Genomic DNA, 13,819 nt, shown 5'->3' with positions numbered 1-13,819 from the left:
GTCTTTCTTTGTTTACTTAACCTACTGAGGGAGATGAACTGCCAACAATAACTCCATTATACTGTCTTCCTTTAAACCATGTGACCATAGAACCATATTATTTTGCAGTGTATCCAGTACTATAGCCAATCAGTTATCAATCAGTATAATTTCAGTGCTACTTTTGTCATTAAGATTTATTTTGTTTTTATTAATAGATCACATTGCAGACGGCCATATAAACAGGCGGCAGCTTACATTACTGATATTTGTCATCAGGATTTATTACACAGCACCTTTAAGAGGCATGAGCTTATTTTGCAGAGTCACTTCTTCAAGCGGTTGTACAATATAAAAAGAACTGTCTTCATGAGAAAGTGACAAACTTTTTGTTTGAGGAGGGAAATGAGCTATGCTTCCATTTTCATCTTGACAATGTCACACAATTGCACGACATAGAGGCATTTTAACATCATGGTTCGGAAATTGGCGGTCAGCAGCGAAGTGAAGGTGGTCGCTACTGACCCGAAGTACGCTTCGCACGATCCCACGATCCCTGTGTCAAGAACTTTGGGTTTTCTGACCTTCAATTTAAATCAACGGTAGTTAATTGGGATTCCCTTGTGCGAACTGCTGTGACGTCAACAAGCTGCCTAAGCAGACAATCAAAAGGCAGAATTCTCACAGACAGTGAACAAGGAAGTGAGTAAGCACATAAAGTTCTAACTTTAAAAAAATTTAGAGAGCAAAACGAAGTTTGGGGCTCTCACATGGGGAAAATGCAAACTTGAAATAAATTGGACAAACTGTAATTTAAAAAAAAAAATTGGGGAGAAAAGTTTCTTAAAAAATAAACATTTTATTAAAATGGATAAATTTCACACTGCACAAAATTAAAATTAGTTTTCCAGGTCCTTAACATTTGTTTAGCACTAATAATGCTGTCAAAACCCCAGTTACACCTAATCCCTTTCGGCCTAACTTTCAGTGGGGAATTTAACAGCGTACTTATGCAGAAGTGCTGAAGTTTTCGTTGGAAGTTTCTCTGATTTGGCCCATTACACAGATTGCTGGCTCTGTGGGGGCAGGGCGGGTCACAGGGCAGCCTGTGTCGGAGCTGTTAATGGCAGACTGCAACTCAGGATTTCTGCATGCACCAGATCCCTAAGTTACGGTCAGTTTCAAAGGCGGAATGACGGCGAACGCTGCCAGTTCGTCGTCATCCCGATCGCAAATTCCGGGCCCTTGTGTGTTTGTTAATTTACAAACAAAAATGCCAACTTTTTTTTAAACTATGAAGAAAGTTTGCCTCCATATGATAGACAGAAATTTAAAAAATATATAGATAAGTACATAAGAACATAAGAAATAGGAGCAGGAGGAGGCCAATCGGCCCCTCGAGCCTGCTCCGCCATTCAATAAGATCATGGCTGATCTGATCCTAACCGCCAATCCACTATCACAGAACCATCTCCTGAATCTAACAGAATTAGACACACGAAATAGGAGCAGGATCAGGCTACATGGCCCCTGGGCCCGCTCCGCTACCCACAGGGCCATGACCGATCCGAACCTAGACTCATGTCCAAATTCCTGCCCGCTCCCCGTAACCCTTAATTCCCTTTACTTCTAGGAAACTGTCTATTTCTGTTTTAAATTTATGTAATGATGTAGCTTCTACAGCTTTTTGGGGCAGCATATTCCATGGACCTACCACCCTCTGAGTGAAGTAGTTCCTCCTCATCTCAGTTTTGAAAGAGCAGCCCCTTATTCTAAGACTATGCCCCCTAGTTCTAGTTTCACCCATCATCGGGAACATCTTCCCCGCATCCACCCGATCCGACCCCTTCACAATCTTATATGTTTCAATAAGATCGCCTCTCATTCTTCTGAACTCCAATGAGTAGAGTCTCAATCTACTCAACCTCTCCTCATATGTCCATCCCCTCATCCCCGGGATTAACCGAGTGAACCTTCTTTGTACTGACTCGAGAGCAAGTATGTCCTTTCTTAAGTATGGACACCAAAACTGTACGCAGTATTCCAGGTGCGGCCTCACCAATACCTTGTACACCTGAAGCAATACCTCCCTATTTTTATATTCTATCCCCCTAGCAATGAAAGGCAACATTCCATTGGCCTTCTTAATCACTTGCTGCACCTGCATACTAACCTTTTGAGTTTCGTGCACCAGGACCCCCAGATCCCTTTGTACTTCAGTACTTTCCAGTTTCTTGCCATTAAGATAATAACTTGCTCTACGATTTTTCCTGCCAAAGTGCATAACCTCACACTTTCCAGTATTGTATTCCATCTGCCAAATCTCTGCCCACTTACTTAGCCTGTCTATGTCCCCTTGCAGGTTTTTTATGTCCTCCTCACTCACTACTTTCCCTCCCATCTTAGTATCATCTGCAAACTTTGATATGTTACACTCGGTCCCCTCCTCCAAATCGTTAATATAGATTGTAAAGAGTTGGGGACCCAGCACTGACCCCTGCAGAACACCACTAGTTACTGATTGCCAGTCTGAGAATGAACCATTTATCCCAACTCTCTGCCTTCTGTTAGATAGCCAATCCTCTATCCATGCCAGAATATTACCCCGTGATTTTTTATCTTAAGCAATAATCTTTTGTGTGGCACCTTGTCAAATGCCTTTTGGAAGTCTAAATACACTACGTCCACTGGTTCCCCTTTATCCACCCTATACGTTACTTCCTCAAAGAACTCCAGCAAATTTGTCAAACATGACTTCCCCTTCATAAAACCATGCTGACTTTGTCCTATTAAATTATGATTATCCAAATGTCCTGTTACTGTCTCCTTAATAATGGACTCCAAAATTTTACCTACCACAGATGTTAGGCTAACCGGTCTATAGTTTCCAGCCTTCTGTCTACTGCCCTTTTTAAATAAGGGTGTTACATTAGCAGTTTTCCAGTCTGCCGGGACCTTTGCCGAGTCCAGGGAGTTTTGGAAAATTATTACCAATGCATCCACAATCCCTACCGCCACTTCCCTCAAGACCCTAGGATGTAAGCCATCAGGTCCAGGTGATTTATCCGCCTTGAGTCCCATTATTTTACCGAGTACCACTTCCTTAGTGATTTTGATCATGTTTAGCTCCTCCCCCCCTTTAGCCCCCTGTTTGTCCAGTGTTGGGATATTCTTAGTGTCTTCTACTGTAAAGACTGATGTAAAATATTCATTCAGTGTTTTTGCCATCTCCATATTTCCCACCATTAATTTCCCAGTCTCATCCTCTAAGGGATCAACATTTACTTTAGCCACCCTTTTTCTTTTTATATAACTATAAAAACTCTTACTATCTGTTGGAAGGGATTTTTTTTAAAAAGGGGTGAAAAATATAGATCCTGTTGGTGAAGTTTCGAAAAGGAAAATGAAATAAACACAGAGTGAGGGAGAGGCAAGGGAGAGGGAGAGGGAAGTGAGAAATAACAACAGAAAATGTTGGAAAAACTCAGCAGGCCAGGCAACATCCGTGGAGAGAAAATAGTGTCAATGTTTTGGGTCAAACCCTTTGTCAAGACTGGAAGAGCACAGGAAATGAAATAGATTAAAAGGCTGGGCTGGGAAGAACAAAAGAGAAGTGAAGAGACATTAAGAGGTATTCAAAATGAGACGAGATGGTGATAGGACAAGTGGAGACAAAAGACGGCTCTAGATTAGGTGTGAAATGCACTGGCAGAATGGGAGACAGCTGCCATGTGGGAGAGAAAAAAAGGGAGGGCCAAAACAAAGGTGTGGATAAAAAAATAAGTAAAAATGTAATAGGGGCCGAGGTTATGATCTGAAATTGTTGAACTCGATATTGAGTCCGGAAGGAGGGAATGAGGATCTGCATTATGTGTAGTGGAGCGGGCAGGGGCGCTGTTGAGCTGTGACGTCGCTGGCGGAGGGAGGGAGCGAGCGAGCAAGGCGGCGGTCCGGCGGAAAGCAGGAGCAGCAGCGCTTGGGCCCGGGGAGCGATGTTGGCGCCGTGATGTGGAGCGAGAGCCGGGCGGTAGCGGCGTGAGCCGAGGCCGAGCTCGCCCTCGGTGTGACGGCCGGGGCCCCAGTGAGGGAGACCGCGGCCGGAAAATGGCGGGGAGCTGCAGCAACTTCACGGCGGCCGCCGGAGAGATCATCCAACTCAACGTGGGCGGCACCAGGTAACCGGGAGCCCCGGCCCGGCACCGGACACTGCGCGGCGGCTGGGCTCTGGTCCCACTGAGGCCGCGCCGTGGGGCAGAGCGCTCTGGGACCGGCAACCTCGGCTCTTTAGCCTTGTACTGGGTGGGACTCGGTAATTAATCCTCTTCACCCCCATCCCTCTTCATTAGATCCTCATTAAAACTTGCATTGTGCCTCGGCGGCTGACGTGAGTCTCCCAAGGGTGCTCAGGAATGGGTGGTGCCTCTGCCCCTGGTTCAAATAGTTGCACTAATCTTTAACCCTTTGACGATTGAAGTACCATGTCAGCATCACCAGTTAGCAAAATGTGCAATTGAAAATAGTTCAAGAAAGGAAAAAAAATGATACTTCAGGAAGTATAGTGGTTCTGTACAATTTCCTAGTTGCTAATGACCACAATATTGTGGAGTTTAGCGTCAAACCCACAAGAGGGGTGCTACACATAACTCAATTATCAGAAAGTTGAGTGATGAGAGGAGAACTGATGGGGGAAATGGTACTAAACTTTTAGAAGAGACCATTTAAGGAGGAAAATTGGAACTCTTCCTGTAATATAGTTTTGTTATTATGAAATAACTACATACCAGTTGGAATGAATTGGAGCGAGAATGGGTCAGATGCCCATGATAGGAAATACTTATTAGGGGTAAGGCAAAAGAAAACTATCCTCAAATATAAAGCTACCTGTAGATGATGTTGGAGTGAATATAAGAATGATTTTAGGGAGGCTTAGATTAGGTTAATAGAGCCATGGTAGACAAAAATCAGGATTGTTGAGAATATTAAACACCAAGGGCCGTATATGCCGATGCCTATGGGTGTTTACGAGCTGTGTACACACCCATAGGGACATCGGAAATGCTGGCACTGAAAACTGGTATTTCCGATCTGTCAAGACAGATGCCTGCCCTAGAGAAGGACCTCTGCGGGCGGATAGTTCCGCTTTCTGGAGAACCTCTGCCCGCAGAAAACCCTTACAAAAAGGTAAGTTTATTTTTAGCCCTGTAAAAAATGTTCAAAAAATAAATTTTTGTTCAAAATATTTAATTTATTGTAATTTCAACTCATTTTAAAAATGTGATTTAAAAAAAAAAAATTATTTAATGTTTTACTATGGTTTTTGGGGTGATCTCCATTCATATATTTGACAGGTCTATCTGTCAAGTGTATGAAGGGAGATTGGCCTAGAAATTCAGTTGTTTGCGCCAGCCGCTAGCGCCTTAGGAGGAGGAGATGTGGGGCGCTAGGCGGCTAGCGGCCGGGCGCAGCGCGATCTGCGCCTCTCCCCAACTTCAGTAAAGATTTAGCGGCGGCGCAAAGTCTTTGCGCGCGCTCAGCTGCGCGCGCAGATCCTGACGTCATTTCATCGTGCAACGCCCTTTGTGCGCCCCAAACCGGAAATTCAGTGGCGCCGGCCTATTGTGCGCCTGGCGTCCCTAGCGACTGGTAGAGGGGAACGGTTCCCAGTCGCTGCGGGGCGCGGGGGGCACAAATTAAAGGGCACTCCTCCTGCAGTAGAAATGGCAGCCATTTTGCAACACTCCTTTGTGAGAGACGGATCTTTGCAGAGAGACAAAGGTAGAGAGCTTTCTGGTTTGGCTCAACACTCGCACAGGTACTTGTGGCTTCAGGCCACAGCTTTGCACTTGTCTTTAACTTCAGAGCCATAGCATTGATTGGAAACATATAATGGGGGCCGCAATGGGTGCAAACGTTGGCCTTCTCCATAGTCCTGGGCGTTGTACAGATCAAGCAGCAGTGGTCAGGCCTTGCTTCAGGGCTGCAGTGTGCAGGGCGTGGCAGGCAAACAAATCTACCCTCCCCCTTTAAGAGCTCACCGGCGCCAGAGTGTCTGCCGTCAATCAGCAACTCGCCGCACCTGCGCTGCGCCCGCCCTCGGGGGTATCGCCCCGGGCCGCCGGCTTAGCACCTAATGATAGTCGTGCATCGCCTGTTTTAGCGCAGCAGCAACCTCTTGGGGCGATGCCACTGAATATTGGCGAAGGTGGCGCGAAGTTGCGCCGGGCGCAAACTTTAGCGGCCGCCCGGCTGTAGCGCCCCAAACGTGGCTATACTGAATTTCTAGGCCATTCCCTTCTCCTATTGGCTCCCCATGGTGCACGCGATCCCAGGGAAGCTTGCGAACTGCATACACCTCTGGGATACATGGGCCCTGGGATACGTGAGCCCTGCGCATTTCGAGTTTGGAGAGGCCCAGGAGCGGGAAGCCTCCGATCGGAAAATACGGCCCCAAGTGAATTGCTTTTATAAACATATTTGTAGCAAACAGATCAGGAAAGCATTTGGATTCTAAAGGTGACATATAGAACAATTAAGGAATGACAAGTATTCTAAATTAATTCTGAGTGTCTGTGTTCATGGATGAAACTTAAAAAAGTCTTCCTGCTGTTGGGTAGAATTTCTAGGGCAAGATAATATTATAAGAAAAAGAGGTGATGGACAGGCTGAAAGCATTGAAGGAAGCCAATATTTTGGGTCCAGACAGATTGTATCCTAAGGTATTTAAGGAAGTAGTTAGTGAAAATGGAAAAGTTCTAGTGGGTATCTTCAGGGGATCCTTAGAGCTGGGGTCTGTTCTTGAGGATTGGAGAAAAAGAAATATGAAGCTAATCTATAAAAAGGGTCAAAGATAGCCCAGAGAACTACAGGCTAATAAATCTGACTTCCATTGTAGGGAAATAACTGGAGTGCACCCTGAAGGAACAAATAATGAAACACCTGGAGAAATACAGAATTATAGGAAGGAGTTAGTGTGCCTTCGTGGAAAGGAGATTATAGCTGACAAATCTGAGTTCTTTGAGGAGATAGCAAAACTCAGTGGTTGTTATTTATTTAGATTTTGGCAAAGCTTTTGATACAGAGCCACGTATAAATTTGTCCACAAGGATGGAATCCATGTTATATGGGGTGTGTTTCTAAAATAGTTCACAAATTGCCTGAAGTAGAGGAAGCAAAGAGTGGTTGTACAGGAAGTTGGATCAGCCTCAAGGTTCAGTGCTGGGCTATTGGGTTAATAATGTACCTATAAAAGACTTGAAAATACTCCAAGTTAGCAGATGATACTTAACTGTGAGGTGCACCAAACAACTGCGAACAGGCTGACCCCCCCCTTGCAGCACCTCTCGTTTGTTGGTGCCATTGATATTTATTTGCTACAAGTCATCCTCGTATGAGGAGATGAGTAATTGTACTACTATACTGTACAGAATGTTTCTGTTGGGCTGCAGAAACAGTTAGTCAAACGTGGGTGTTATTTAAAGGGACATTGTCATCATGGCAACATATCTTGCACGATGCATTACCATGTTGCATATAGAGAGAGTGTAGTGATGTGAGTGGTGGCACAGTGAAAGAAAGACTTGCATTTATATAACGCCTTTCACGACCTCGGGACGTCCCAAAACGCTTTACTTCAAAGCTAATGAAGTGATACCATAGCATTGGTGATCATGTGAGGAACAGTAAATTATTCAAAAACATCGTTTTCCAGGAGTTGGATTGCACAATAGGTTAGACACTGGGCTTTCACCCTGGCACTACGTTTCAAATCCAGCCCAGACTAGAAAGTCTTCCTAGTCAGCAGGCTTTAAGAGTTCTATGTGAAATGAAGTTTGGCATTCTCAACCAGTTCCTCATGATCCTAGGTCTATGGGATAAAACTGTGTATAATTGGGCACTAATTGGCCATCTTACTCGGAAGCTGCAGGATGGCTCGTGTGGGAAGTGGATAAAAAATGTCACCCTCATGCATTAGAGGGTGCTCTTCTGCGGTTGAGGCTGAGGCTTGTTGTTGGGGCAGAGCTGAGAGAGCTTTACACGTTATCTAGCTATGCAATATCTGACCTGGAAGTGCTTGATGGTGACACTGGGTGCCGCAAATTGGAAGGGTTACATCTTGAGCACAAAAATAAAAACGTCATTATTTTAATGGAACATTTCAGCAATCATTAGAAACATTCTCATTGCAACAGCTACATGGTTTACACAATGCAAACTTTCTTAACTAGCCAACATGGCAGTGTGTTCCGAACATGAGCTGAGCCTACTAGAAAGTACCGTACTGTTGTGGTACTAGTTAATGCATGCTGGAGAGCTAGGCATGTGTGCTGAGTTGCTGGAAAAGCCTGTCATGATGGTTATTGGGAGCTCCCTGAATAAAGTCATGTCACTTGCTCTAAATACTACCCAGTGTTCAGTAGAACATTTTGATACAAAGGTTTTTACATGTAACTGAACCCTTTTTAAGCCTGTGAACTGCCACTGATGAGATAAGTTGTTTCAATATATCTAATTCCCTGGACTTGTAAGGTACTTCATAACTTGGGAAAAGAAATCTAAAAGTAAGTTTGTTAAATGGACACATTTCGATCATGGAACAGCATGTTCTGAACACTGCAAAACAGTGGCATGTGGCCAGTTGAGGAAGCTTGCACTGCTATAGACACTGTTACAAACTTTGAATGATGATTTCTAAATGTTCTGTTCAAATTATTTTTTCAGAAAATCCTAATTTTTAGTTCCAGACATGAACCAATGCAGTATCGCTGCTCCAATGCTGTGAGCATGTTAACACTTTAATGTTTAGTCTCCTGGTTGGGCGAAAACTGGTTTAAAAAACCTGATTTTCCAACCAATTGAGGACTGCGGTTTAGTGATCTGGGTCTCGCCTCTAAAATGGAGTACAGTTGTTGAAGATATGGAAGGAAAATATATATTTAGTTTACAAAACTAAAGTAAGAAGTAATGCATAATAAAAGTTAAAAAGCGGTATGGTAGAAGGAATAAGGGAAAAAGAGTCAAACACATTTTCAAAAACTGATTTTGCATTTTTTAAAAATCTGTAGCTATTCGTAATATCTCAGTGACTGCTATAATAGGGAATTTTTCAGTGTTGTAGTGTATAAAAAATGCTTGGCCCAGGAAGTACATAATTCCTTGCAGCTGTTGGCAGTCCAGCAGTTAAAATCATGGCCCGGATTTCCCAGGACCTATGACCATGTACGCACAGCATACGCGGTCGTAAGTGCCCCGCAAATTCCGGATTTCCGCATGCGCGAAAACTCTGAACTTGCGATCTGTCAAGATTCTGCTTGACCGATCATACGAATCCAAAGGAAATGGACATTCACTTGAACAGTGTTGGGCTGTCTGCCCAGCGAATGCCCAGGAAACTCTTGCACCTGGTAAAAGCAGGCGTAAGGCCTTTTTATCAGCGTAAGGGTTTAAATAAATACTAAAATAACATTTTAAAAATCATTTAAACATTCAAAAACCTTTAAAATTAGTTTAGGTGATTTTTGCCCCCTTTAAAAATGTTTACTTTTATTTTTCAAAAAAATATCATTTTTCTTTCTAAATGTTTAATTAAATTGTATTTTAATTTTACACATGATTTTATTTTTATTTAGGTTGTGTGAACATTTTTTTTTTATTCCTATTATGCTTATGGTGATTCTGTACATAAATGGAATCCCATAAGCATAATAGGAATCCCTCTTTTTGATTGGTTGGGCCAGCCCATGTGATCCCAGGGACGCTTGCGATCCGCATAGACCCCTGGGATACCTGGGCCTTTATGCAGAGGTATACCTGCAGGCCCAGGAGTGCGAGTCTTCGTAGGTACAGGGCCATCAGGTAAGTACGGATTTTATTTGTGGTTCGGAAGCCTCCGACCGCAATTTCAGGTCCCTTTTCACCATTTTGATGTATATTCAGTGATAAGGTTGGAACGGAACTGTAGGGAAAAACTAGTAGTACACATTTTATGATCTGGCATGTCTGTGCCCTTCAATTTTTTTTGGACTTCAGTTAACCCGGAAGTTTTGCTGGATTTTATATATTTTTTTCAAATAATAACAGTGCAGCGTTGCAGTAATTTTCCTGGATTGATATTGCCATAAAAGTACATTCCCTTTATGTAAACAGACTAAAATGGTATCTTACCAAGTAGTTTGGCTACAACCATTAATTTATGTAAACCTTGGGTGTTGATACTATGGTCCGCAGGTCAGACCTGGCTATCTGACCTGTGAAGTCCTGCCAACTCAGTTTTTGTTTGTGCTTATTCTGCTGGTTTCTCCTGAGAGATTAAAATAACAAAGAGCATGTTTTGAGACCTTTATGTGTCTCATTTGAACAGCAAGATCTGTTGGCATTGACAACTTGAGATATAGGGCAATTAATAGGAACATTTATTTAAACTTTATTAATGGACCCTAAGACTATGATATACACCTCTATAGCCAGTGAAAACAAGTTTGATGTTACAATGGCCCGTATTTTCCGATCGGAGGCTTCCTGCGTGCGGAGGCCTCCGATCTGGAAAAAATCTACGCCCTTACCTGAGGGCTCCAGAGGTCCGGCCATTTCCGATCCTGGGCCTCTCCACAGTCGAAATGCGCAGGGCCCGCGTATCCCAGGGGCGCAGGCGGTTCGCAAGCGTCCCTGGGATCACGTGGGCCATGGGGAGCCAATGGGAGAAGGGAATCTCCCTTCATACTTTTGACAGATAGACCTGTCAAAAGTATAGAAACATAGAAGATAGGAGCAGGAGTAGGCCATTCGGCCCTTCGAGCCTGCTCCGCCATTCAATGTGATCATGGCTGATCATCCAAATTCAGTACCCTGTCCCTGCCTTTTCCCCCTATCCCTTGATCCCTTTAGCCTCAAGAAATATATCCAACTCTTTCTTGAATATATTTAATGAACTGGCCTCCATCATCCTCTGTGGCAGAGAATTCCACAGGTTCACCACTCTCTGGGTGAAGAAATTCCTCCTCATTTCAGTCCTAAATGGCTTACCCCTTATCCTTAGACTATGGCCCCTGGTTCTGGACTCCCCGGCCATCAGAAACATCCTTCCTGCATCCAGTCCGTCCAGACCTGACAGAATTTTATACGTTTCGATGAGATCCCCTCTCAATCTTCTAAACTCCAGTGACTATAAGCCCAATCGACACAATCTCTCCTCATACGTCATTCCTGCCATCCCAGGTATCAGCCTGGTGAATCTTCGCTGCACTCCCTCCATGGCAAGAACGTCCTTCCTCAGGTAAGGTGACCAAAACTGCACACAATACTCAAGGTGCGGTCTCACCAAGGCCCTGTACAACTGTAGCAAGACATCCTTGTTCCTGTACTCGAACCCTCTTGCTACGAAGGCCAACATACCATTTGCCTTCTTAACCACCTGCATGCTTACCTTCAGCGACTGGTGCACAAGGACACCCAGGTCTCTTTGCACTTCCCCTTCTCCCAATCTATTGCCATTCAATTCAAATAATCTGCCTTCCTGTTTTTGCCACCAAAGTGGATAACCTCACATTTATCCACATTATAGTGCATTTGCCATGTTTCTGCCCAATCACCCAACCTGTCCAAATTGTACTGGAGTTTCCCGACATCCTCCTCGCAGCTTACCCTCCCGCCCAGCTTTGTGTCGTCTGCAAATTTGGAGATATTACATCCAATTCCCTCGTCCAGATCATTAATATATATTGTGAACAGCTGGGGTCCTAGGACCGAGCCTTGCGGTACCCCACTAGTCACTGCCTGCCACTTGGAAAACGACCCGTTTATTCCAACTCTTTGCTTTCTGTCCGGCAACCAGTTCTCTATCCAAGTCAATACCTTGCCCCCAATCCCATGTGCCTTAATTTTGCACGCTAATCTCTTGTGTGGGACCTTATCGAAAGCCTTCTGAAAGTCCAAATACACCACATCCACTGGTTCTCCCTTATCTATTTTACCAGTTACATCCTCAAAAAATTCCAGTAGATTAGTCAAGCATGATTTACCTTTTGTAAATCCATGTTGACTTTGTCCGATCCTGTCACTGCTTTCCAAGTGCTCTGCTATTACATCTTTTATAATAGACTCTAGCATTTTCCCCACTACCGATGTCAGGCTTACCGGTCTATAATTCCCCGCTTTTTCTCTACCACCTTTTTTGAATAGTGGGGTAACATTAGCTACCCTCCAATCCATGGGTACCGTTCCAGAGTCTATCGAGTTCTGGAAGATGACCAGTAATGCATCTACTATCTCTAGGGCCACTTCCTTAAGTACCCTGGGATGTAGACCATCAGGCCCTGGGGATTTATCGGCCTTCAGTCCCATCAATTTTCCTAACCCCATTTTCCTACAAATACTGATTTCTTTCAGTTCCTCTCTTTCATCAGACCCTATGTTCCCCGGCATCTCTGGGAGGTTATTTGTGTCCTCCTTTGTGAAGACAGAACCAAAGTATGTATTTAGTTGGTCTGCCATTTCCTTGTTTCCCATTATAAATTCCCCTGATTCTGACTGTAAGGGACCTACGCTTGACTTCACTAATCTTTTTCTCTTCACATATCTATAAAAGCTTTTACAGTCAGTTTTTATGTTCCCCACTAGCTTACTCTCATATTTTATTTTCCCTTTCTTAATTAATCCCTTTGTCCTCCTTTGTTGACTCCTAAACTGCTCCCAATCCTCAGGATTATTGCTTTTTCTAGCCAATTTATATGTCCTCTCCTTGGATCTTATGCTATCCCTAATTTCCCTTGTTAGCCACGGTTGAGTCACCTTTTTTGTTTTATTTTTATGCCAAACTGGGATGAACAAATTCTGTAGCTCATCCATTCGGTCTTTGAATGTTTGCCATTGCCTATCCACCGTCAACCCTTTGAGCGCCATTCCCCACTCAATCCTACCCAACTCGCTCCTCAGACCATCGTAGTTTCCTTTATTTAAATTGAGGACCCTTGTCTCTGAGTCAACTACTTCATTCTCCATCTTAATGAAGAATTCAATCATATTATGATCGCTCCGACCCAAGGGGCCTCGTACAACAAGATTGCTAATTAATCCTTTCTCGTTACATAATACCCAGTCTAAGATGGCCTGATCTCTGGTTGGTTCCTCGACATATTGGTCCAGGAAACCATCCCGTAAACACTCCAGGAATTCCTCCTCCACAGTATTGTTACTAATTTGGTTGGCCCAATCTATATGTAGATTAAAGTCACCCATGATGACTGCTGTGCCCTTATTGCACGCTTCTTTAATTTCCCTTTTAATGCCATCCCCAACCTCCACCTTACTGTTTGGAGGTCTATATACCACTCCCACTAATGTTTTTTTCCCCTTAGTATTTCTTAATTCTACCCATACAGATTCCACATCATCAGAGCTAATATCCTTCATTACAATTGTATTAATCCCTTCTTTAACCAGTAATGCTACCCCACCTCCCTTTCCTTTTTGCCTATCTTTCCTGAATATCGAATACCCCTGGATGTTGAGTTCCCAGTCTTGGCCATCCTTGAGCCACGTTTCTGTAATCCCAACCAAATCGTATTCGTTTACCTCTATTTGCGCAGCCAATTCATCCACCTTATTACAAATGCTCCTCGCATTAAGACACAAAGCCTTCAGGCTTGTTTTTTTAACGCTCTTAGACCTATTAGAATTATTATTTACTGTGGCCACGTTTGATTTAAACGGTTGATTTCTCTGACTGCCACTTTTGTTTTTCTCCTTCCTATCTTTTGCTTTTATCCCTGTTTTCCTTTCCTCTGTCTCCCTGCTCAGGTTCCCAACCCCCTGCCATTTTAGTTTAAACCCCCCCAAACAGTGCTAG

At 43.7% G+C, this 13,819-nt stretch overlaps 1 protein-coding gene across 2 annotated transcripts in view; it reads left to right on the top strand.

The window, feature by feature from the left end:
* The first annotated feature begins 3,868 nt into the window (after positions 1-3,868).
* The window catches only part of kctd3 (potassium channel tetramerization domain containing 3), a 91,228-nt gene continuing 81,277 nt past the window's right edge, over positions 3,869-13,819 (top strand). The window contains exon 1 of one of the 2 annotated variants that reach the window (XM_085981160.1): positions 3,869-4,154. In XM_085981160.1, the coding sequence (XP_085837286.1) occupies positions 4,084-4,154 (71 nt within the window). In that variant the 5' untranslated portion in view covers positions 3,869-4,083. The remainder of the gene's footprint in view (positions 4,155-13,819) is intronic. The other variant, XM_085981163.1, reaches the window with a different exon arrangement.

Source organism: Somniosus microcephalus, chromosome 3 (genome assembly GCF_052327205.1).
Source record: "Somniosus microcephalus isolate GS21.2 chromosome 3, FLI_Smic_1.0, whole genome shotgun sequence".
NCBI classification, from domain to species: domain Eukaryota; kingdom Metazoa; phylum Chordata; class Chondrichthyes; order Squaliformes; family Somniosidae; genus Somniosus; species Somniosus microcephalus.
The sequence above is the reverse complement of the archived record's forward strand: the minus strand, read 5'-3'. Positions and strand labels throughout refer to the sequence as shown.